Source organism: Phalacrocorax aristotelis, chromosome 3 (genome assembly GCF_949628215.1).
Source record: "Phalacrocorax aristotelis chromosome 3, bGulAri2.1, whole genome shotgun sequence".
Classification (NCBI taxonomy): Eukaryota; Metazoa; Chordata; class Aves; order Suliformes; family Phalacrocoracidae; genus Phalacrocorax; species Phalacrocorax aristotelis.
Window position 1 is genome coordinate 80,123,700 of NC_134278.1, and position 24,756 is coordinate 80,148,455.

The 24,756-nt window shown below is 38.0% G+C and overlaps 1 protein-coding gene across 2 annotated transcripts in view; it reads right to left on the reverse strand.

Moving 5' to 3' along the window:
* The window catches only part of FANCL (FA complementation group L), a 33,926-nt gene that overhangs the window by 2,417 nt on the left and 6,753 nt on the right, over positions 1–24,756 (reverse strand). For both annotated transcript variants that reach the window (XM_075088152.1, XM_075088151.1), the window contains 7 exons: positions 24,358–24,455; positions 17,119–17,215; positions 12,215–12,283; positions 2,789–2,939; positions 892–975; positions 222–267; positions 49–130 (listed from right to left, as the gene is read on the reverse strand). In XM_075088152.1, coding sequence (XP_074944253.1) covers positions 49–130; positions 222–267; positions 892–975; positions 2,789–2,939; positions 12,215–12,283; positions 17,119–17,215; positions 24,358–24,455 — 627 coding nt within the window. The remainder of the gene's footprint in view (positions 1–48; positions 131–221; positions 268–891; positions 976–2,788; positions 2,940–12,214; positions 12,284–17,118; positions 17,216–24,357; positions 24,456–24,756) is intronic.

Below are 24,756 nucleotides of genomic sequence, written 5' to 3' on the forward strand. Positions count from 1 at the left end.
TTTACTTATTGAGAAATAACAACTGATCATTAACACAAAGCAACTTACACTTTTTTCTAAGATGGCACGAGATGGAAAATCAATTTCTAAGAGGTCTTTCAAGTTTTGCAGTAAACTGATTTCTGGATCCCTGCAGGTGGGAGAGAGGGACAAAAGAAAGTCACCATGAGGAAGGGCAAATACCATCTCGGTTTCAAACCTCTATTATTGAAGATGCTTACCATAAGTGCATATTGCTGTTCAGCTTAATTCTCAAAGGGTTAACCACTGCAAACAACATACATAAATAATTACATCATGTGCAGGATCCCCTTGGCTCCCCCACCCAGTGTAACCTCGCACGTTTCAGCACTGAAGGGGAAGGCAGGGGTTTTAATTATTTAAGGTAAGTCAATGGCTGTTTTTAGGTTTGGGAATTACACTAATATTAAACATCTCATACTGTTGGAGATAAGGTAACTACGATCATAAAAAGTTGGCAAAAAGCTGTGGGGCACAGAGTAAAAGGCTTAAACATTTCCAAACACTATGAGGACATACGTAGTAAATTTTATTTTTTTAAAAAAATATGATTTTATTTAAAAAATATGATTTTATTAAAATTCAAACATGATTGGGTGATCATTTATAGGACGCAGGATTCCCTCTAAAGTGTGCTAGGAGAGCACTGGAAAAAAGTCACTGAGAGAACAAACCAGCATGCTATGGGTCTAGGCTGTTAAAAACCCCAGCATCTACTGTGTAAAACTCTCCTACGCACATACTCGGCTTAATTCCTGGCCCTGCTTGAGTAAAGTTTACCCTGGGGGCCTGACATAGCATAAGCTCGTATCTGCTTGCCAGAGATCAGAGCCTAGAAGAGAAACAACCAGTGAGTGGCTGCTGCCTTACCGTGATCCGCTCCCAGAAAATAACACTCGGGGAGCATGTTTGGATGCTGAGGGTCTACCTCTATATTCACCGAGACATTGTTCCCTACGACAGGAAAGCAATTCAGTTATCGGGGAAGCTTTTCTTCACAGCCAAGTATTTGAAAATGGAAACATTAACCTTTTTTTAAAAAGCAGTTTTAAACGGATTAATTCTGGCTGGTTTTCATTCCTACAGATAACAAAAAAGTTGGTAGGTATCCAAACAAATCGTACAAAATACCAGTATATATTCAATATTTAAATTTCAATGGACTGTAATTAAAAATAGCAACTGATTAAATAAAGCTGCCAGTCTTGCATTCCTTACAGACCAGTCGTAACACTTAGGCTTAATTCTGAATAATCAAACTGAAGCCACATGACACAATCCATTTGAAATCTTAGTGAAATCTTAAAGGCAGTAATTGTTATTAATTCCTCATCAGCTTTTACAGTCAAAAAGAGAAGCACAAAGACAATATTGAGCAGTACAAGTTAGTCTCCTCTGCAGCATCCGCCTGCTCTGAGCAAACAACGGTGGATTTTTGACCTAAGAAATATTTTTATTTTTGAGCCCAACATCCTCAGGATGTCTGCTATTCCTAAGGGGTAAGCGGCTCAAAAATATTCTGGATCCAGGTTAAAAACCTCACAGCAAATTCTCTTCCAAATAAAAGCAGGTGAAACCCAACCTTTTTTGTAACTAATGGGTACGGTAGGCTTACCCTCCTTGAAGAAATTGGAATGTCTGAAAAGAAGGTTTAGTCATAACTGAGGGTTGCCTGTGATGGGCACCAGTGGGCTCAAAGGCTTGTGCTGCCCTCCACTGATCAAGCGCCAGCCAGGTGCTTTTTGAGGCTTTTCTTCCCCTTTCATTGGTCTGTGCCAAAGCGCAGCAGAACCAAGATAAAGCCACCCTGACCGCATGCAAGCACGCACACACAAAAGGGCGGTGTTGGCCAACCCATGTCATTTGAGCCAGCTGCGGAACTTCTCCTGATCCCCACCATGAAGGAGGCGCCCCAGTGAAGGAGCGCCCTCAGCGCTCACTCCTTTCCCTCCGCAGGCAAGCAGCCTTTCCGCAGCTCTCGGGGACACTTCAGGCCTGCTCTGGTCCATGGTACATTCTCAGATTTCTACACTATGCTATTGATGTTTTCTCGCATTTAGCTGAAAATCAGAACTCTTCATTCAAAGGTAACATTTCCCCCCATATTTCTAACGTCTGAAAGCGGCAAGTTCCTCCTTTGCAATTACAAGACTCCTTCTCCTATATATTTATATCTATATATAAATATAGATGTATTATCTATATCCTTAAAATGCCAGACGTCAGCATAAAAATTAAGGTGCTTTTTCAGATGGTTAACACTGTTAGCTTCTAATCTCCTCTCTTACTTCTTTGTCCTTTCCACCGTCCTTTCCCTCCCCTTTGACCGCACTCTTAATATTCCTTCCACTCCTCCAGGACAGGATCAACCTAAAGCAAGAGTCTGTTAAAAAAAAATCTGGAATTTGTGAATGAGATAAGGGCTTCACCTAAGCTGGTTTTTTACAAATACTGATTTTTCTAGACTTATCATGCAAGTCCTCTGGTTTTGACAGTTACACGTTCAAAATTTACAAATAGATGGTATTTTCCTGCAGAAACTTTCATTTTATGTAACACCATAACATTATAATTAATTTCCTAAGCAGGCTCAATATTCCGTGGAAGGTTATTTTTTTTAATACATCAAGAAAGAGGGTTATGCCTTGCTGGTTTTGAGTGCTGCTGTTCATTTTCCCAAGTCCAACGAACGCCATCAGATTAGCTAAGCCAAGCAACCCCAAGTTTTACTTCTCAAACCCCTGTATTCCTTCAAATCTTTCCGTACCTATCGCAATTCTTCTTGCTGTGGCACTCCGCGTGGGTTGTTCCGGCTCAAGCACCCAGGTCTTCCCATCGATTTCATCCATGGCATCCCAGAATTCTTTCAGCGATTCTAATGCTGCCAGGAACTGATTATAAATGTCTATTAAGGAGTTCTAAGAAAAGAAGAAATTTAAACAAATTTCATTAGCTTCCACCTGCAGCCATATATATAGAATATTTAAAACCCAAACTGTAGGGTAATTTAAGAAGTGTTAACATTTAGCAGGTGCCCAGTTGTATCGCAGTAGCACAGAACGTTGAACCTCACGGTTTTTTAGTTGAAACACCACAAGTAAAGAAGAGCTGTATCCCGAGTAAAATTAAGTTCTCTAATCCTGGTAGTTCTAACGTGTTGTGACAGACGTGCCTCATACCTGGATTTGAGTGGTTTACACTCCTTTTCAGAAAACTTTCCTGAAAACTGCTAACAACTACGAATTTGCATTGTAACCTGGAATGAACTGCTGTGAAATTAAAGTAAAAATCAACATTATCTACTGTTAAACTTCTAACATCCTGATATTTTGTCTCTGGTTCGGCTGAGTAACGTGGCAGCGGTACCAAATAGAATACACAGAAATATATAACTAAAGGAGCCGATTTATTTTTTGAAGACTCTAAGAAATATAGCATAACAGTGTCATAATTATCTCAGAACTAAGCAGTATAAAAACAGGTCCTTAACATTAGCTTTCGAGCCATGTAAATACGGTAAGAGAAGGAGAAACTGGCTAATAACCAGGGGATTACACTCGAGGGATTTCAATATTTGAGAGTGGATTAGATGGAATCAGAAAAATCTTTCATTATACAGGACAATATACAGAACAGCAATGCAAAAGAAGTCTCTTGAAAATCACCAGCGAGCGCAAAAGAAGTAACCGTTTCTACAGGGAAAGACTTCTTCAAGCAGAGGAAACACTGGGCGGGCAGGCAGCCAAGTTACCACCTTGCCAAACGCAGATGCCCAGAGGGTATGAGACACTAATTCAGGGAACGGAAAGGAGGGAAAGGATGAAGGGGGAGAAAAGAGATGAGCTCTGTTTGGAGGAATACCCCATCCATAGCGGGTTTGAGCCTGGCATCAGACAGAGTCAGTGGAGGGACTGGGAAGTGCCACTAAGAGCAGGAGAGCAAGGAGCCACCAGAACGCAGCTTCCTGGGGAGAGATGAAGGGAGGCCAGGAGAGAAGCGAAGGTGTCAAGGAGCGAGGCAAAGGCAGCGGAGAGTGTCCGGGAGACAGGCTCTTCCCAGATAACTTGTTTTCTCAGGTCAGTTTGTAGTGGGAAACTCGAGAGTAGAAAAAGAGGAATCACTTGGGAGCACCAAAGGATATTTTGAAATCACCTACTCAGAACACAACCAAACAATTAAATGCATGAGTAACAAGCAGGAAGGACAGGAGAGAACTGACGAGACTTCTTCAATTCGGGTAGAGAGATGGTAAAGTACATTTTGAAAAACAAAGAAGATGTAACGAGGGCCAGATCTTGGCTATCTTTTGGCCTGGGAACAAGTTCTTGGGGTCAAAAAGAAAAAGCAAATTAACTGTTCGGTTCTTAAAGAGGTCTTTTTCGATAAATAACACCAAATATATATGGAAAGGTTTCCTTTAAAATCATTAGTAATTATGTTCTTCCTTCCTCACCTGGACAAAAAGAAGCCAATTATATGAACATTCTTAGATGAAGAAATATGATTTTTATATGTAATAAGTTTTTATATTTTGTGCACACGTATTTTAAAAGGAAATGGTGTAGTTTAGAAATAAAATGCTACATTTTGTCCTGCTGTTATTAAATTATATTAAAGTAGGAAAGCACTTAAGCAGAAAAGTGTGAATACTGCCAATCTCAAAATGTAACGCTTATTATCTTTAAAAGCATTTTGTTACTTTTATAATACCTGAAGTGATATAATAGTGTCAGTCACTTAACCACATCTTAGAGTATAATATCTTCATCTTAAGTACTATTATTTCCAGTATTTTAATAATTTTCACACAGTCCTGGAATGTGATCTTTTGTGCTCTGATGACACTTAAATTAATAGCATAATTTTCTGGTACTTGCAACAGTTGCTTTCCATTTTGATTTCTTACATTTCTCTATATCACATACAGATAAATCCTCTAATAATCATTTTTATCTTTATCTTCTGGGAATTCAAAGGGTTTCACCAGAAAAATGAAACATCAAGGGATTATAACCCACAGATAAGTTTTAAAATCCAATTAATTTTAATACTAATTGTAATTTTTCAATGATGTTCCTTAAAAAGGTAGTTAAATCTTTTTTTTTAATGCACTGTTCATTTGATCTTGTTTGCATGCTTCATTGATGTTGCCAGTTCTCTCCTGCTATATACAAAACACATCTATAGCTATTTAAACACATCACATGCTTGTCATGCAAGCCATGAAAACTATAATATTCCTTTATATTTGATTAACCAACTAATTTTTGGCCATTGCCCAATGCTTTTAGGACAGACTGCTACCATGCTTTTTTTTTGTCTACACTATACCATGAGAATCATTATTAACATCAAATGGCACAAACTGCTTGTTTCTTGGTCACCTTTGTAAAAGCACATTAGATTTTGTATGAAATATGTCAAATACTCTTTAGAAAAGACAACATTCATAATTCAGGGTATCATCACTGGCTGCCCTGACTCTAAAAACCACTACCAAAACCGAACCGGTTACTCCATCCTCTGTACCTGTTTGGCTTCCATCCTCGTCAGGCAAAACATCCGTTATGAGAACAAAGAACATTGTGGCAGTTTCCTCTTTCACAATAACTTAAAACAAAATGAAGACATTTTGAATGTAGAATATAAACCTTGCATTTTATTTCCAACTGCTGACATCAGCTGCCCACGTGTGTGGTAACAGCTAGCTAGCAGAGGAAATATGAGCACCGTAATAGTCACAAAATCTTAATGCAGATTTCTGCACAAGTGGATATCACAGTCTTTCCTAGCTTTACTACTTCCTCCTGCACCCCCAGTATCGCTGACATCCACTGCAGTGGTTGGAAAGAGATCCCTCTGCAGCCACGCTCCCTGATCCCTCGGCTGACCGGGCGTTATCAGAGTCAGCGCAGAAGGCACTAGTGCAGGCACGGTCCAAGCTGCAACACTGTGCGTGATTCTGACCAGAGCTTCTCAACTAAACCAACCATCGCTGGGACAAAGAACTCTCCAAGACAAGGAACAAAGAGTCCACCATTAGACAAGGTCAAAAAAGCTTTACTGGTTTAGACCAGCAAAGCAGTGTAAGAGGAGACGTGATAATTAACCACTCTTACCTCCACGGCAGCAGCTGTACAGAAGACCTAGAGCCAGGGCTGGCTGAAGAACCCAGCAAGTATGAATTAAAACAAAATCAGCAGCTGGAGCTTCCTCCCCATTACAGCACTGAGGTCCTGAGGAAGCCTTACAGTCCCAGGACACCTCATTACTTTAAAGTGGAAGATGGGTAAGTTTTTGACAGAGATGTGCTGCATGATTTAATGGCCCCATTCCCTTCAGCTCTCTGTAATGCCCACCACAGCAGCTGAGCAGCTCAAAAACGCTACTGAGTTTACCATCAAAAGGCATTTCCAGATTAGATGGCCTCATTCTGAGTTTTCATATGGAAAAATAAGAGACTGAGAAACCGTTTGGAATACTCAGCCTGAGATCCCTTCATCTGGCTTTAAGAGGCCTGTTTTTATTAGAGCATCACCTCCCATGACCACAGCCATAGCTTTAAACACTCAACGCTTCTCCAGACTTTTCAACTCTCAAGTTATGAGTGTAAAAGACAAATACTACAATTAGTGACAACTCATGAAAAGGCACTACAAGTGACTTGCAGCACAGACAGTTTTTCTACAACAAAAAAACTGTCTCCAAGAAAGGCTCGAGGGAGGATCCATGTAACTATAGGCCCACCAGCCTTACTTCAATCCCTGGGAAAGTTATGGAACGAATCCTCCTGGGGGCCATCACAAGTCAAATAAAGCACGTGATTGGGAAAAGCCAACAGGGCTTCACTAAAGGCAGATCGTGCTTGACAAACCTGGTGGCCTTCTATGACAAAGTGACTTGCCTGGTTGACATGGGGTCGGCAGTGGACATTGCCTACATGGACTTCCCCAAGGCCCTTGATCCGGTCCCCCCCAGTCTCCTCCTGGAGAAATTAATGCGTTATGGCCTAGACAAGTGGTCTGTGCAGTGGGTGGGGAACTGGCTGACAGGCTGCACCCAAAGGGCGGTGGTAAATAGCTCCTTTTCCAAGGGGCAACCTGTCACAAGTGGAGTCCCCCAGGGATCGATATTGGGCCCAGTGTTATTCAACATCTTTATAAGTGATCTGGATAACAGGATCAAGTGTAGCCTGATGAAGTCTGCACATGACACCAAGTTGAGGGGGGAAGTAGACACTCCAGAAGGGAGAGCTGCTCTGCAGGGAGATCTCGATAGGCTGGAAGAGTGGGCCAGCAAGAACCTTATGAAGTTCAACAAGGACAAGTGTAAGGTCATGCACCTGGGAAAACATAATCCGGGAGTGCAACACAGGCTGCGATCCACCTGGCTGGAGAGCATCTCTGTGGAAAGGGACCTGGGGGTCCTGGTGGACAGGAAGCTCAACATGAGCGAACAGTGCGCTGCTGCGGCCAAGAAGGCCAACAGGATGATGGGTTGCATCAAAAAGGGCATCGCCAGCAGAGAGAAAGAAGTCATTATCCCGCTCTACTCAGCGCTTGTCAGGCTCACCTGGAGTACTGCGTACAGTTCTGGTCCCCGCTGTACAAAAAAGGATGTGGACAGGCTGGAAGGGGTCCAGCGAAGGGCCACCAAGATGATCAAAGGACTGGGAAGCCTGCCATATGAGGACAGGCTGGGAGAATGGGTTTGTTCAGCCTTGAGAAAAGGAGGCTCGGAGGGGATCTCATCCCCATGTACCAGTACTTAAGGGGTAGCTACAAAGAAGACGGGAGACTCCCTTTTTACAAGGAGTCACATGGGGAGCACAAGGGGGAATGGACACAAGTTGCTCTTGGGGAGATTCCGATTGGACACCAGAGGGAAATTTTTCACAGTGAGGACAGTCAGCCATTGGAATAATCTCCTCAGGGAAGTGGTTGACGCGGCCACGTTGGACACCTTTAAGAGTCGTTGGGAGAGGGTGCTGGGCCATCTTGTCTAGACTGTGCTCTTCCTAGAAGGGTTGGACTAGATGATCCCTGAGGTCCCTTCTAACCTGTGATTCTGTGATTCTCTCAACAAAGCATACATTCAGCCTCAAAGTCCTTGTTATTCAAGGGTCTATGAGACAAAAATCTGATACATACTGATACAAGGCAGACCAACACAGTCCTTTGGACTGAACAGCAATTTAATGTTAATTTGAAGGGCCATCATTCCGTGCTTTTAACTCTTGAAAACAGGTGTTTTAAGAGACTGGGTTAAGTTGGTCATTTTACAGGAAAACAGACACATTAACTTTAATGATTCCCCAGCAGCTTTAGAAAACTCTGACCCAAACATTACCTCTGTGCTATCACACTATACGTATCCTCTGTTCATTCCAACAACTGGTAGGAGATGAAGCACTTTGGTCACTGAAAATCAGATGTTCTGGCCCAATCTGTTTCCAAGGGGAACATACCTTCTTTTCGACCAGGAAAGAGTCTCATGTAGTTTTGCAACATTTTTGTTTCCATTTCTATCCTCTGCACTCTCATCTCCATCTCACCACCAGTAGCTCCTCGTGCCAATTGTTTCCTTCTCTTTTTACCTTATTCCAATTCAAACGCTTTCCCAAGTTTACTCCCATTGTCTGCTCGCTGTCTCCTTCGATTGAAGGAACAGGAAGGAATGGGAAAAAAGTCACTCTGCCATGGAGGCTGGGAAGAATTAAGAGGAAGTCTTGAATCTGTGCCTGCCATAAAATCCAGGAAGCATTTCAGTAACGTTTAAGAAGTGCTTTATGCCTATATGTCTATTCTTCCAAATTTCAAACACCTGCTCCAAATCCTGGATAAACTAAACATTAATCAAATGGTAGTGAGAATATTCTTGTGAAGGCAAATGCAGCACAACTTATTAAAATTTATTTTTTAAAAAAGATTAAAATATCTTTATTCTGAGATTATTTTTTTGCCAAAATTCTTCCTAACACAAAATTTGCTTATCCAAATTTATGACAACTGCAAAGCCTCCTAATGGAAAAGGTAAAGTAGCCTAAGCTATAGGTGCTGTCATTTGTTTGCCCTTTATGAATTCATAGATAGGATACAATTTAATAAAGCGAATGGTTGTTGGCTGGAAAAGGGATCGTCTGTATCACCTCAATAATTTATGATTCTTTAGATTTGTTCAGAAACCGTTGCTTTCTCACGAACAGTAGTTTAACAATTTTCTCCTTCCTTAGCACAAATCAAACTAAGACCCAACGTTCTGAAATCTTTATAAGTGCCTTGTCAACCATCTCCATTTTTTGTATTTATAGATGCATATAAAGCTGGTATCTGCGAAGCTCCCTTGCTAAGAAAAAGCACAATTATGATGCATTTTACTGTGTTTTCATCAAAATAACTGAAAAATTATCTCATTCATACCACTATACCTTGTGAATCTTGTATTACTGTTTCAATTCTTGGCTGGCTGAATGACCTCATTAGTCATTAATTTCCACTCTCGTGACCTTCATGTAGCCAACCAGGTGGGCAGTGGACAGTATAGAAACAATACCCTGAGGTGAGGGCAGCGGAATATAGATGCACTGAAATTGCAGAACCGCGGTTACAGGGTATGCTAAAACATGGAGACAGCACATTTATTTGGTTATTTAGAAAAAGAATATAACTGAAATAAGGAGATGTTCTTGCACTTGTCATTGAGAAGCACTCTGCATTTATTTGGCACTTATAACAGTAGCAGCAGCAGCAGCATTGCCCTTGGTGCTGATTTCTTACTACTCTAAAATGTCTCCTCTGAGCCAGAATACACTGGCTGTTGCTGATCATGCTGTGAGACACCTGCACTGGCTACTAGGCTTGTCATGACGCACAAAACCCTACCATCTTCAGCTTGACATTGTGCAAGTTATAATTATTCATCCAAATGAATATGTCAGAGCAGCAGCAGCAGACCTCTCATCAGAGCAAAAGAAAAATACATCAAAACATTATCAACCCAGCAGGAAGACAGGGACCATAAGGAAAATTACCCATTTTTAATATGGATGCCATAAAGCCATGTCTATTATTATACAGAGGGGAGTGAAAAAAAAAAAAAAAAAAAGAAAGGAAAAAACCCAGCCACCCAACAACCCCTCAAGTTTAAAGTCCATGAGCAGTGAGAAGAACCTGAAACAGGCAACAGCACACACAGGGGGGTGGGGGGAATTTAAAAAAAAAAAATCTATTACCTGAAATCTATTTATATTTCCTTTCATAGGAATTTATATTCTAATAGGGCAATTGCATGATTTTAGTTAAGCCTAGTCAGTTTTTACATTAAAGATAACTAACAAATATTAAAATTTAAGACCTATCAGTATCAGAACTTCATGTTATTTTACTAGCAAATATGTATAGCGTGTTCTTTTTCCCTTTTAGGAACCAAAATTTTCAACCACTGGAGGACCTTCTAAATTTTGCTACCACTGGTGTTTCAGCATTAGCTAAGCTTAACCCTTATTTTACCACGGCATGAAGCCTGCTCACTGCAATGATTCCATGCATTTTGAAAATAAACATAATCTACACAATTACTCCACACATTTTTCCCCAGCAGTGTTAGGTTCATGTCACCCCCATAGATAAGGGCAATTTTCAGAAAAAGACTGTACAACCAAAACATTTCCATCGGCACAATGCCCAGGTTGCCGGTGTTTGGTTCCGTATTGCAGCAGGCTCTCTGCAGCTAGAATTAGTATCTCATGATTTCAAAACAGGGTCTTCAGTTACATACAAATATCTATCATTCATGTTTTCAAAAAGTCCATAGGTAATTCTAACTGTAAAAAGATTTTTCGATCTCAAGTGTTAGAATGCCATATTTTTAACATTAGATTTTTACTTGGTTGTAGTGCCATTATTAATGTATTCACTCCCATCTTGAACTTGTCAAAGAAGGCTGCTTCATATCATGTTTTTCAAGAACTCTTTATTAAAACGTAAGTCCAGCTAGTAGCTTTAAAATTACTAACAATAAACACAGAGAAGCAATGGCTATCAAGGATATTTGAAATGTTGTTAATTTGAGGCAACAAAATGCAAGGCTGTAAAATTTATAACATACTATTAAAAGTATGTTTAAAGTTCGAGGTTAGAAACAATACTTGAAATCCTGCCTGTAGTAGTTGGAATCCGGTATCATTTAAGGGAAGAACAATCCCTGTTTCAATTCTTCCAAACCATACCAGGGAATCAAAACCTAATATTACATGTGACACTAAGTATCTTTTAAATTTACAAATGGTCCATTCTTGCTTTATTTCCTCAAGCTCTCATATGAGAGAATCTGAGGTGACACAAAGAGCCTTGAGCTTTGCAGTCAAAACTTGCAGCCTGTCTTAAAATCATTCTGCTCCAACCTTTCAGCTGTGTTCCCTATGTAAATTTAGCACCATAAAGACAGGCTTTATTGATGGGGAGAAATCCTCGCGAGAGTTAGTTATGAAGTGCAACCATTTATGTAAAAATCTATTTTCCTGAATTAAATTAAATTAAACATCAACTATTTTCTAGAGATAATTCAAATTAACTTACATCTAAGTGGTCACATTTAAATCCATTTCATCAAGTACACATGCTCTATTAAGGAAAAAAGATACATGAAATAATGCAAGGGAGACTAAAAATAGACAATGGCTCTTGGTTCTTTATATTAACAATATCAGCTAAAATATGAAATCAGAATTCTATTACGTACTTTCCTGTCGTTCTTTTGATTGTAACTGAAAAAGTTTTATTACATTATGAAAACTCGATAGGATAATAAACTGGCAGACTGCCTTTTTTTAATGTTTGTCAGCTTTAGAGGGTGCTTCTTTTCTCTAAGGCAACTGTTTCTTGTGCATGTATTTTCCCAATATCATTCCTAAAGATATTTCAACCATAAGAACAGCTTAAGAAAGCACCAGCCAGTATGAGTGCAAAGTGTACAACATGCAAGGTGTATCTATATGGCAAGGAAAGTATTTAAAAGACTATCATAAGGAATAGGGGTTCAGTATTACTACATTTACATAAGCATGTATAAAAGCAAAATGCACACAGGGAAAAAAAGCTGAGGTTAAAAAATTAAGCCCAACCCCTCATTCCCACCTACATGTTGCAAATGTATCTCAGTTGTTGAAAAAAAGATGCGCAGTACAGAAGTTTACCTGTGGCATCCAAGAAACAGCAAACTGAACAGGAAAATCCACGAAGCATTCTGGTGGTTCTGCTGGATACTGAGGGATGGAAAGAAAATACAGGTTTGGTTTGGTTTGTTTCAAGGATTTAAAGTCAGACTGATACTCTGCTGCCAAACTTGATAATGAAATATAAGCATCTTGAGAACTTGGCTCTTAGAGAAAACAGTGTAAAGCATTTTCAGAAAGAATTATGAATGTTAATTATTATTTAAAGAAATCTATATGTAAACAGTAGATATATATCAGTTCTTAGTAAAGGCAGGAGAATCACAGTTTTCTGTGTTCAGTGATCGCAAAGACACATTAAAAAAGAACTTAAGGCAAAACCATCAAATGTTTTAAATAAACCTCCTCAATTACCTGTACTGGATAGGAGAGTTGAAAAAAAAAACAAAACAACCAACCACCAAACCAAAAACCAAAACCCTCCAACCCTTTCATGAGTCAAGAACTAATTTTCATTTAAACTAGAATATTTGCTCTGATTGGCAATATATTTTGTTTTGAAACTGAAAGTAATCAGAGTAAGTACATAAATATTTAGAAAGAGATGAACATACAACCAAAATCAAAACACCCCCCCGCCCCAAATGAAAACCTATCAATGAGAAAAATTTACAATAGCTCTATTAAGAAAATTGAAGCTATAAAAGGTTTGATAACTCCAAAAATCACCACTGACTATTCATAACACTAGTAAATCTATTGCTGTTCAGCATCTGATAGGAAATCTGTGGAAAAAAACCTGGTATTTTCTGAAAAATAAAGTAGCAAAGGAAATTACAAATAAACTGTGTCCTTTCTAAGAGCACCTATCATAAATGTTATTCACCTGAGAAGTTGCCTCCTTCAGACCTATGCAACCTTTCAAATTCTATCAGTGACATACACAGCAGTTTTATAGAAATTGTGTTAGTATTGCATCAACTGCCAACACAAGAAAATGTTACAGAGAATCTTACTTGGGGAGGCATATATAAAAAAGGTCCCAGCTTCCTCACAGAATTAGAGAGTTAAGACAGAGGCGAAGTGTAGCTGTGCTGCTTCCCAGAACCATTCCCCACCCAAAGTAAATGTCCAGACACAGACACTGGCCTTTTTGATCAGACATCTGGCAATCAGTTCATCAGATTTTTTTTAAAATGTGTCTTTTTTAAATGTAAAATGTAATTCTACAGTAATTAATTCCCAATTGTTCTGTATGGCAAAGAGCAAAAAAGAGACATAGCTTCCCTAGAGCATCCATTCTTCATTGCTTTGATTTTAATAATAATAGTAATCTAGTGGATTTACAGATTTCACAGAAATTTGTTTAAACTTGCTTTTTAATTTGCCTTCATTTGTGGTTTCTGTTAGGCATCCACTTTCTGAAGACAACTCCTACAACTTGAATATCTTGTGCTTTACCATTTTATCAAATCAGACAAGTTAAGTAACAGTGACAGAGCGAGAGAAGCAAAAGAGCTAATTTGGACAGGAGGCGGTTACCGCTTAGAAATGCATAGCCACAAAGCCATTACAAGTTTCTTTTATTGTGGCGCTACCGTTCTTGTAGTGTAGGCATCGCAGTGTTAGTGGTTTTGTATTGTAGGTATTATTTTTCATGAAATACTTTGATGCTTGCATAGAAATAAACTTGTTTTCGATGTATAAAAGCATGCCTAGAACAAGCTAAGTCAGAACAATTTTTCTGTAGGATTGGTTTTAGGATTACCTCGTTTAAATCCCAGCAGCACTAGCCAATTATGTGTTTACTTTCTTGGTAAGTAAATTCATTTTATGCAGTTTTTTGTAGGGTGCCTTTGAATAAGTGCTTGCAAACAGATTCTACTAACTTTATATTACTTTAAAAAAAAAAAAACGAAACACCAACCAAAAAACCTACAGCACTTTCTCCCTGCGTTTTTAGTCAAATGTTCTTTAAGAGCACAATATTGTACTGTGCACCAGATCATTGCCAAGAACTATGCAATAATGATGCTGTACCTGTGTACATGTTTTTAGAACTTGCAGAGTGAAAACCTATACAAAACAAGGTGAGTGATTCCCCAGGAGATTGTATTTAAAAATACTATACCAGAGCATATCAATGACATCATATGTTATTACAGTTACATGCAAATGTATATGTCAGAAATCATCCTATTGATCTTTAGAACAATTTAAGCAAACGTTAAACAAAATATTTATATTGTATTTTTGAACATGCAGCTAACGTTATCTAGAAAAAGCATTTGCATAACCCTTGCCGAACCGTTCATATAATTACCAAAGCATCCTGATCACTACAGGGCATGCAAATTCTTGCAGTGGCCTATTTGAATTCTCAGGATCTGACGTGGCAAGCATCCAACCCACTTCTCATGCAATACAAAATGAAATCTGATAAATAAAACCCAACGTATTTGGGTTTGTCCTTGCAAAGATGCATGCTTTATTTTCAGAAAACTTCTCTAGGCATTCATTTAAATTGTGAATGGATGATGATTTCTGGACCAGGCATTTTCAACCAAATAAATTGGTAAAGTATTTCACAAAACGTAATTTGAGCGTTAAAGAACATATCCTCTTCTGAGGCTTAAGCCTCATCACTTACAGATTGTGTCACATGTGATTTGGCTAACATACCTATGATATGACTGTTCTCAGTTATTCCAGGTTTAAGTTGATCACCCTGAATTTCCTAGACACTTTATAAGTGCTGTTTAGAGAGAACAAGTGTTTTGAAAGAACAGTTCCTAACACAAAGCACATTAAGACAAGGTTAACAGGTGGAAACATCTGACAACCCATTAAGGAAGAGTCCTCAAAATACATCCAAACATGTTAAGAATGACAGCGATATTCCTATATTTAGGGCATCATCTCAATACACATGATAACCTTACGAAAAAGAATTTCCTAAATCAGTTATTGAAGAGTTTCTTCCTGAAAACACTGACGGCAGGTTTATAAACTCATTTCACTGCATGGCATCCATGAAGACAAGGCTGAACAAGCCCATCTGCCAGAATACAGACGAGAGCCAGCAAATACACTGGGGAGGAGAGGTTTAGCTCACATACTAACCTTAATCAAAGAAACAGCTAACAAAAATAAGCATACTTTTATTAAAGCTGGTTATCAAAAGAAATGCCTTCAAAAAATTACTTCAACAAAGTCTTTTCAAATGTATTAGATATGTAGATGAAGAAAAATCAAATCCCCATGTCACCGAAACCACGTTTCACATATAAATTTTCTCTTGCGGCAAGTTTAAATGCCAGCCATGGTTTAAAAAGGACAAGCAATTGATCCTTCATCATAACAATCACTTGGGAAAAAAAAAAAAAAAAAAAAAGATTGATGATTACTTGTTACAAGAGACAAGTTGGATAATCTAGTCTCTTTATTACACCATGTCCTTAGTTGTTAGATGGTGCTTTCTTCTGCTATTAGGAGTCTTAACTTTAGATGTTTTATTACTATAAAGAAAATACACAAGTTTTTACAAGGATAGAAAATGGTAATCTTGATTCCCCATATAGTATGGCAATATGTTAAGGCTAAACAGAACCTGCCAATGCGTGTAATACAGTTTGACCACGGCAGCTGCTGGGTAAAAATGGGTATTGCACTGTATTTTTTTTTCTGCACTTTTACACTTCCAAATATTCCAAATACTTCCAAATTAAAATACTTCACTTCTGTCGCCAAAAAATCAAGAAAAAACTTAGGGGTGACAGGCTGCACTTAATTTCTAGTGTCATACTAAGTATGGGATAGCAGCACCCTTGTAAATTATGACAATACAGTCTGGTTACTCTCCTCACACGTTAAGTAGAGCATAATTGTACCTCCCGATATATTTTTCCATCAATGTACTTAATAATGGACTGACTAGCAAATTAATTATGCATTCATTACTTTGTGCATGTAGGATAGTTTTATTCTTTTTTTAAAATCCACTTCAGCAACATCAATTCCCAAATAGCCCTTTTTCCCCCTCTAAGGTAAAATTAGCTTGTCTCCTATAAAACTAAAACAATCCTGGTATTTAAAGGAACATACGATGTCTGTCGAAGTGAAATATCATCTTACAACACCGTGCCCACTCCTCATCCGTTCAAGATTATTACTGCAGATGATGAACCAAGATAGTCCCAAACAACGTTCAGACACTTTTGACCCCCCTTTTTCCCTAGATTGATTTTTCTGAAGACAACAGCTATTACCATACAATTATCACCTTACAGCCTGGACATTTATAGCTTCTGAGAGATTTCTGCCTTGAAATGAGAAATTCTATGAAGAAACATTGCAATTGGAATTCAGTTCTAAGTACCAGAAGAATCAAAATTTTTCTGCTTCTGCACATGCCAGATTTGCTTTGCAAGCACTGTCAAAATCAGCTCATTAGACTAAAAAGAAGTAATTTTTTTAACATACAGAACTCACTTCTGTAGTCAGTTTTTCATAGATATTTCTGTCTATAGCTTTAACAGTAAGACTTGCTAAAGAAGCAACCCAACATCCTCTAATTCTTGTTACATGCATAGCCTCCGGACGGAGTGATAATGAGTGAAAGTCTCCCAGATGGCTTTGTCTGTAATCCAGTAAAATAGTTTCAATACCATAAAGTGTTTTTCATGTGACACACAGTTTCATATGAAAAGATGCTTAGAGATAATCATAATGCAGTATTTATTTTAAATATAGTTAAAGTCTGAAAACTCTCTATTAAAAAAAAAAAAATCCTCAAGAAACCCCCCCATCATTGTCTTGCAGAACAGACACGCAAACAAACCAACTCTCTAAAATCCTTATGAAATAAGAAAAAATCCATTTATTTTCAAGGAAGCCTTCAAATATTTTCTCCCACATAAATTCACCTTTGCATTTAACTTCAGAGTGATGAGATGCTGTCGACCGCAAGAGTCTTCAGCTTTTAGCTTGATTGTGGTAAAACCAGTATCCACATGCGCAACTCTGAAAGAGAAAAGAAAACTCTAACCGCATGGTAAGAAGTACAGTTTGAAATGCCTGCAATACTCTTATTAGTCTGGTACAAATATTAAGCAGAGGAAGTCCTATATGGCAACCATTTCTGTTCTAGATTTACTGCTGTTAATACACCAGTCTACTGCTTAATGCAGTCATATATCTTTGGGTTATTTACAATGTGTGTCAAGGCTCATGCTGTGGTCAGTGAGCACTGTGTTTCAGTTTTCCATCACTGGAACCTTTGACACACACAGCATGTTCCTGTCAGCCTCTACTTATGTACACATTAAACTTCCTGTCAAATCTTTGATCCATTTCTGCAGTTTCTGTATGAGACTTTTACGCTCTTGATTTGCTTTTCTCTTCAATGAAGTTCTCTTTTATTATCAATACTATTATTGTGGAAAATTCAGTGGGTATTGGTTCATATTCTGAAATTGATTATCTGTAGAAAATAGCACCCAAACAAGTACAAAGTTATTTACGATGATTCGCCTTCGTTTCATGACAGTTTTACACAGTATACATGCACCCAAGCAAGCAGCAAGTACATACTAAATGTAAATAAGTTTTAAAACTTCTGACATAAGCACTGACTCTTTGCTTAAGGTGTTACTGATTTGTGCTTCCCAGAACAGCAAAGATGAATACAATTGTAAAACACAGCATTCTCTAGAAACACGTTCTGCTAAGTAGCTTCAACAACCGCAAAAAAGGTTCAAACTGCTCTGTATATTTACCAGTGAACCAGGTATATGGATATTTTGGCATTTTTACTATGTCATTCTTGTGTAAAGATAAAAAGCAGTCCAAGATTATTGTACAACTTATCACCTAGATGGATGGAAAGGCCTCTCAAAGAAAGCATCTGCTTGCTGGCCTAAGTAACATGTTTTCTTCTTTTAAACCATTACATACTAGTCCAGTCACTCAAGCCAGCACACTGGGAAAATGGTTCTCCTTCAAGTGGAACTGGCAATAGAGTTGCAGAAGCCTGTACAACAAAAAGTAGACACACACCAAAGGCTGTGCACATTCCTAGGAAGGAAGTGAAAAGAAAACAATCTACATAAATGGCATAGCCTCAATATGAGGGCATTGAAAAATACAGAGGGAAACAGCAGTAGTGGTAGTAAGTAGGGAAAAAGATATATTATTTCACATTTAATGCTGATTAACGCAATATTAGATAGTCCTATGGATTCCTCGGAGTATTTTGACACTCCTTTTCTCCACAACAGCTGAAAGAAATATAAGTCTTGATAAAAGCGTAATTCAACTGCAGTCAATTAAATTTTATTTATCTAGAAAGAAGTAGTCTTCCTGTAACTGGAAAAAAAATCATTAGTCCCGCTTTGTTCCAACTTTACCTCAAAATTATACCACAAAGTTTTATAAAGATGAGAAACTACTTATATCCCACCTCTCCATCTACTGTTGCCTGCGGTGGGGAAATCCTAAACCAGTGTACAAACAATTTTTATATTTACATTAATATTTTATATATTTTACTGCAATAAAAAATATAGCAGCGTCCAAAACAAAGCACAACTTGTGCCTGCATCAATGCACTGTGAGGTTAGAAAGCAAAAGAGAATGGAAAAATTAAAGGGATGCTGTCAAGGTGTTTGGACTTAATATTATCTGTTCTGACAGTCATCTTGTCTGGACCACTTCACTCTTGAGGTGCCAGAAAGGTACGGATTATTTTAGTTTGAAATCAAATGCTTTTTGCAGTTCCTTATTCTGTATTGTGTGGGAGGGAAAAAGATTTTTTAAATTATTTTAATTTCTTAGACAGCAATGGACATACATGTCTTAAAATTTATTTCTGAAATCCTGAAGGGTTCAGTACTTTTACAGTTATTTTAACAACCTCACAGCTTCCAAAATAAACATATATACGTGTGTCTGTTTATATATTTAAAATATAAATATAGGCACACCATTAAGATAAAAATATAGTGAAAATATTATGACGTTCAGTCGTATTTGTAAAGAACCTTCACATTCAGTTTTATTGACATTGTAAATTAGACAAACTTAAAAAAAAAAAAGTAAGCATTTTGGAAGAGGTACCACAAGCACCAATAATGGCTACCTGTTTAACGACGTATAGAGGGATATATCATAAAGTGATTTTCAAGTTCTGTCTGTTATTGAATTGTTAACATATTTTTTGGTTTAGAATTAATATTTAAAGTATCTTTTAAAAGCAGCTTAAAATGTGATTTTCACTGAGCTTGGAGGTAACAGAAAAAAAACAAAACAAAAAAAACCACAGATCATCACTACTACGAAGCACCACTACAATCCAGACCAGTCTGGAAGTTCTTACGACTTTTATTTAATTCTGACTTCAACAACTAGCCACTAGTAGAAGACAACTATTCAAGCTAAGCAACACAACACCTTTTAAGTACTATTTATTACAAACCATGTACCTAGAGGTTTATCTAGTAACACTTTCTCCTCCCTTTCAAGCTTTTTCACAAACAGGGTTGAAGAAAAGCCAAAAAGAAAATTCATTGTTAGCCTTCCTTCTTCTTAACATGAAGTAAAAAGAGTAAACTGCCTCCAGGGAATGAAGGAAGATTCAATTTTCCGTTGAAGATAGAAAAAAGGAACTTGGTAGCTTTGTGGCTACCTGTTCTATAACGCCACTCTACCATTCTTTGGATAAGAAAAGGTGAGAGGGTGTCATGGTTTTAGCTGGGATCGAGTTAATTTTCTTCACTGTAGCTGGCATAGTGCTGTGCTTTGGACTTAGTATGAAAATAATGTTGATAACACTCTGATGTTTTGGTTGTTGCTGGGTAATGCTTGTACTAGTCAAGGACTTTTTTAAGCTTCCCATGCTCTGCCAGGTGCACAAGAAGCTGGGAGGGGAGGTGGTACAGTTAAGAGAGCGGATTCAAACCGGCCAAAGGCATATTCCAGATCATGTCACATCATGCCCAGTATGTTAACTGGAAGGAGCTGGCCAGGGGAGGGGGGCAGCAATCACAGCTCGGGGACCAGCAGCATCGGTCAGCCGGGGGCGAGCAGATATATCATTTGTGGTTTTGGTTTTTTTTTCTTTTCCCTTTTTTATTATATTATCATTGTTATTATCATAATAATTATTATTTTATTTTCATTAGTAAACTGCTCTTATCTCAATCCATAAGTTTTTTTTTCTTTTGCTTTTGCTCTTCTGATTCTCTCCCCCATCCCACAGGGGTGGGGGGAGTGAGAGAGCAGCTGCATGGTGTTTAGTTGCTGACTGGGGGTGAACCACGGCAGAGGGACAGTTCTGTAGGACTGGAAGAAGTTGGACAACGCTATAAAAGTCATATAAACTTCCTCACATGGTTGTATAACCAAGTAAGGAATTGTTTACATAGGTGATATTTCAGTTATATAAACCTTTATTCCTCTTAGGCTCCATTGTTTCATCATATAGAAAAAAATGGCATGACCATAAAGATAAAAAGCCTCAGTTAAATCTCCAAAGTACTGTAATTCAGCATAACACACTAATGATTGAAAGCAGGTGACAAGGCAGGATTCCCTTGGAAACGGGAAGGCGAGAGAAGATAGTTTCTATGAAAAAACTTGGCAAGTATCAAGAAGAGCACTGAGACTCGAGAGATATGACCCACACCATGGACTTAAGAGATACTAGCAACCTTTATGAATCCACATGAGGGTGATAAGAGTCCTATAAATGTTTTATAGTCGATAATTTACCTTCCCAAGACACTGTCATTGAATCAACTAGCAAGATTATGAGATAGCATTAGAAGAGCCTTTCCTATAGCTTAATAATACTACACGTGTACTCTCTCCCACCTCAGCTGATTAGGTTTGTGCTGGTATTTTCCCATGTTCTTAAAATGAAGGAGGATCCTCCCTCTTTTGAACTCCTCAGCTGTTAGGACCACACTTAGCGTTGGAAATTTGGTACAATTCTAGAGCCTGTTGAACTGTGACTTTTGTGTACAAGTATCTGAATATGAAAGCATATCCACTCTCCCCCACACCTAAATTAGGTCAAGGAATCAAGCCTTCTGTATTACAGAGAAAGCGATTATATCTAATCACAGCAGCCTGCCCATTCGCAATCCTCATTACTGTTTGTACTTTCAGTGGTTTAGGAGGAGAGAGGTGTAAGATGATTGCAGATAATGTCTTCAATTTGTTTCTGAGAAACTTCACGTATTGTTTTAGCTAAACACCCTTAGAACACACAAAATTTGTGCCATACCTCTGAACTTCTCAGCTTACTTCATAGGCAAAGGAACCATAACCTATTGCTTTGATTCTCTTTCAAAATAGCCTTCAGTTTTTCAGTTGGATTTGGATGCACTCAGCTGCCAGCACGACCCAGAACTCACTAGGAAAAAGTAAATCTAGGGTCCACAACAAGCCAATTCTTTTCTAAGAAAAATCCTGATAAATAAAGCTGGAGGCTTCTCAAGGTGTGAGCAGTGACTGCTCCTTACTGCCAGTACTAAATGCTGGCTTAGTTTTGCGCTGAAAGACCACACCAGGATGTTTTTAACCAACATGCAAATACACATCACCTGCAACTCAAAATTAGTCTAGGTTAAGAGGCCTTCTTAGTAGTTCACTACATTGTTAAAATCACACTAAAACCATTGTGTAACTTACTGATGTAGTTCAAATGGCCTCTCTAGGTTATTCTCCTTCCAGCTCACAGTAAACCAGATATGATCCTCTATGTACAGCTTAGCCCTTTGGTTAACAACTTCCCCAACCAAAAAATCCCAGTCAAATAGAGACCAGTAACATAACTCAATCAAGAGGTGTATGTTTACTGAATTAATTGACTACACTGGACAAAAGCACAACATAAGTTGTGGGTCTACATGAAGACCATCTCTGCCTAGAAACCAGGTCAAATTCTGCCCTAGAAGCATGCTCTTCAATGAAACACTGATATGCTTTTTAATAATAAACCACTGATGTTTTCTACATACAGCATGCCAGAAGAAATATCAGTTTTGAGATGAGCTACTAAATTGTATTTTCAAAGTGTATTTTCAGTATATTTAGCTATATACTATATCGATATATCAAATTATAAATATAGTACATTTCATATATTTATGTCTTTAATGCATATCTGTTGTATGTCTGTGTCTGTTTTGCCGGCATGGGCTTTTTGAAGGTTTGGGGTTTGGTTTTGGGGTTTTTTGGTTTTTGGGGGGGATTTTTGTTCCATTTTGGGAAAGCAGGCATGATTCAGAATTTATTTCCCATGTGTTTTGGAAATTTCAACTAATATTCTCAGACCTGACTCTGAGTCTGAGAAATCTGAATAGAGTATGTCATCACTTGGCACAACTACATACTTAATAGTGGAAATCACTGAAAAAAGCTTCGGCTGATTTAACAAGGATGTTTTAAATCTTTAAATAAAAGTGGGCCTTCAAAGCAAATTCCTACTTAATGTTAATCACATTATTTATTTATATACAATTCAGGTGAGAAAACTCAAAACTGTTCTTAAACCCAAGGCTTCTTTATTTCACTTTGCAAAATAAATACTTAACTTACTGTCCAAGACTAAGGTAAAGGTAGATTTCTCTTGTTGAAAACTGCAAGTGTAGACTTTTTAAACTTTCATTTCACTGAAACTAAAAAGTAGTTTCTCATTCAAAATTTTTCAACATCCTACAAAATCTTTTGCCTTAACCCCTTGAAAGAAGGCTCTGTGAGATTAATCACATATTATTAAAGACACCCTTCAAATATATTTCCTTAATGCCTCCCTACACAGAAACATCTACCTTCTTCAATCCTGTAGAGGTCTCCTGGAGGATCTAAGGGGAAGAACAGAAATCAGACCATTCCAGGTTCTCTGCTGGAGGAGTAAAAGACTCAGTATCAGAGAACTTGCCAGTGGTGGCACACGTGATGGCAGTTAAAGCCTTTCAAGTAAAAGTCTGCAAAAGAGGAAGCTCTGCAGATTTCTGAAAACTTCCCAGGTGGACATTGTGTCCTCCAGGTTTCTATAGAGGTATGAGAAGAACCTTGTTTTCCTCTGTAGGAGGATGAAATTAAATTTGTTCTGTGAGCTCATCTGAGAGTATATGGGACAGTGAATAATATGTTTGCACTCATTCAAGACCCTAATGAGAAGGCAGCCAGAGACACCTATGCATACATTACATACATAAAAGTCAAATACCCTCTCCAATTGTGACATTCTTTCCCATGGCAGGAAACCAAGCATTAGTTCGCTTCTGGTTCTCCTTCCCCTAGAAGACCTGAACCGTCACTTGTTGTTCCACAGGTACTCAACTGTCTCCATCCTCAGGTGACACAGGTTATACTCTCTTTGTGCAGCAACCAATACTTTTCCCACTTGGAAATGCCCCCGCCCCCATCCCCCAAACATGGTCTGCTTGCACAGGTTTTGGAGACTAAGGAATGCTTTTCAAGAGCCCTCATCTCTGTTTGAGCCCATCTGGGTAGCAAAAAATTTATAAGTTTCTCTCTCTAGGTGTTGCAAAGAGCTGGCTGTTTTGAAGTTCTGGATTTACAGCTTTCCAAATTCTCCCCTCCACTCATTTTTTGTAGATGTACCGTTTTGCAGATTAACTATGTTATTCCTTTGTCTAAGGAGATCCTTGTGCTATGGGAGAGCAAGATAGAGCTGTTCTTTAAAAACAATTATCCCAGTTCAAAAAAAAAAAAAAGTATGGACTGTTTTTATGAAAGCATAAAGGTACACAATGATCAACTGCCGCATACAGGAATAGTCAAGAAAAGCTGTACAAAGTAGGGAAAAGAAGGAAAAAAAAAAAGAACTATAACAGTTGTATTAAATACGTCTTCTATGTCAATAGTTTATAGGTCAAAGAAGAATTGATTTTTTAGTAGCAGCATCTCACCTTTCAGCTCAGTTATTTGCGACTGAAAATATACCTTCAGCTGATACAGGTTTGTTGAGGCTTTTTAGATTAAAAACAAAGCAGCAGAGTTTTTAAAGAAAAAACAGTTTCTCAACAGGATAAATTAACAGAACAAGAACATTTGATATGTTCAACTCACAAATACAAAAGAAGAACAGATATTCTGAAGATAATATCTGTTAAGAAATAAACAAAACATACTTATTCCAACCCAGTATTTCTAGATCTCTGACAAGACAGGAGTAGTATTCTGGCGGCCATGGTATATGCAGGTCTCGTGTATTCTTTAAAGCAATTTCCTGTTTAAAAGGACATTAAAAACATCATTAAGAGATATTTCAATATTTTTGCATTTCTTTAGTCATGTGATTTTTGCAATTCATTCAAAAATACTAAGCCTATGTAAAATTAACTGTACACTGCATTTGTTTTGTTATAGCCTCCAGCTAAAGCAGACAAAGAAGCTGTTTGGTAAATTACTTCAGATACTGGTAATGAAAACATCTGCAATTTAAAAAAACCCACAGATGTTGACAACATAGTCTTCAGATGCAAATATCAATTGTGCCTCTTTTTCAGCTAATAAATTTGAAGTCAAGC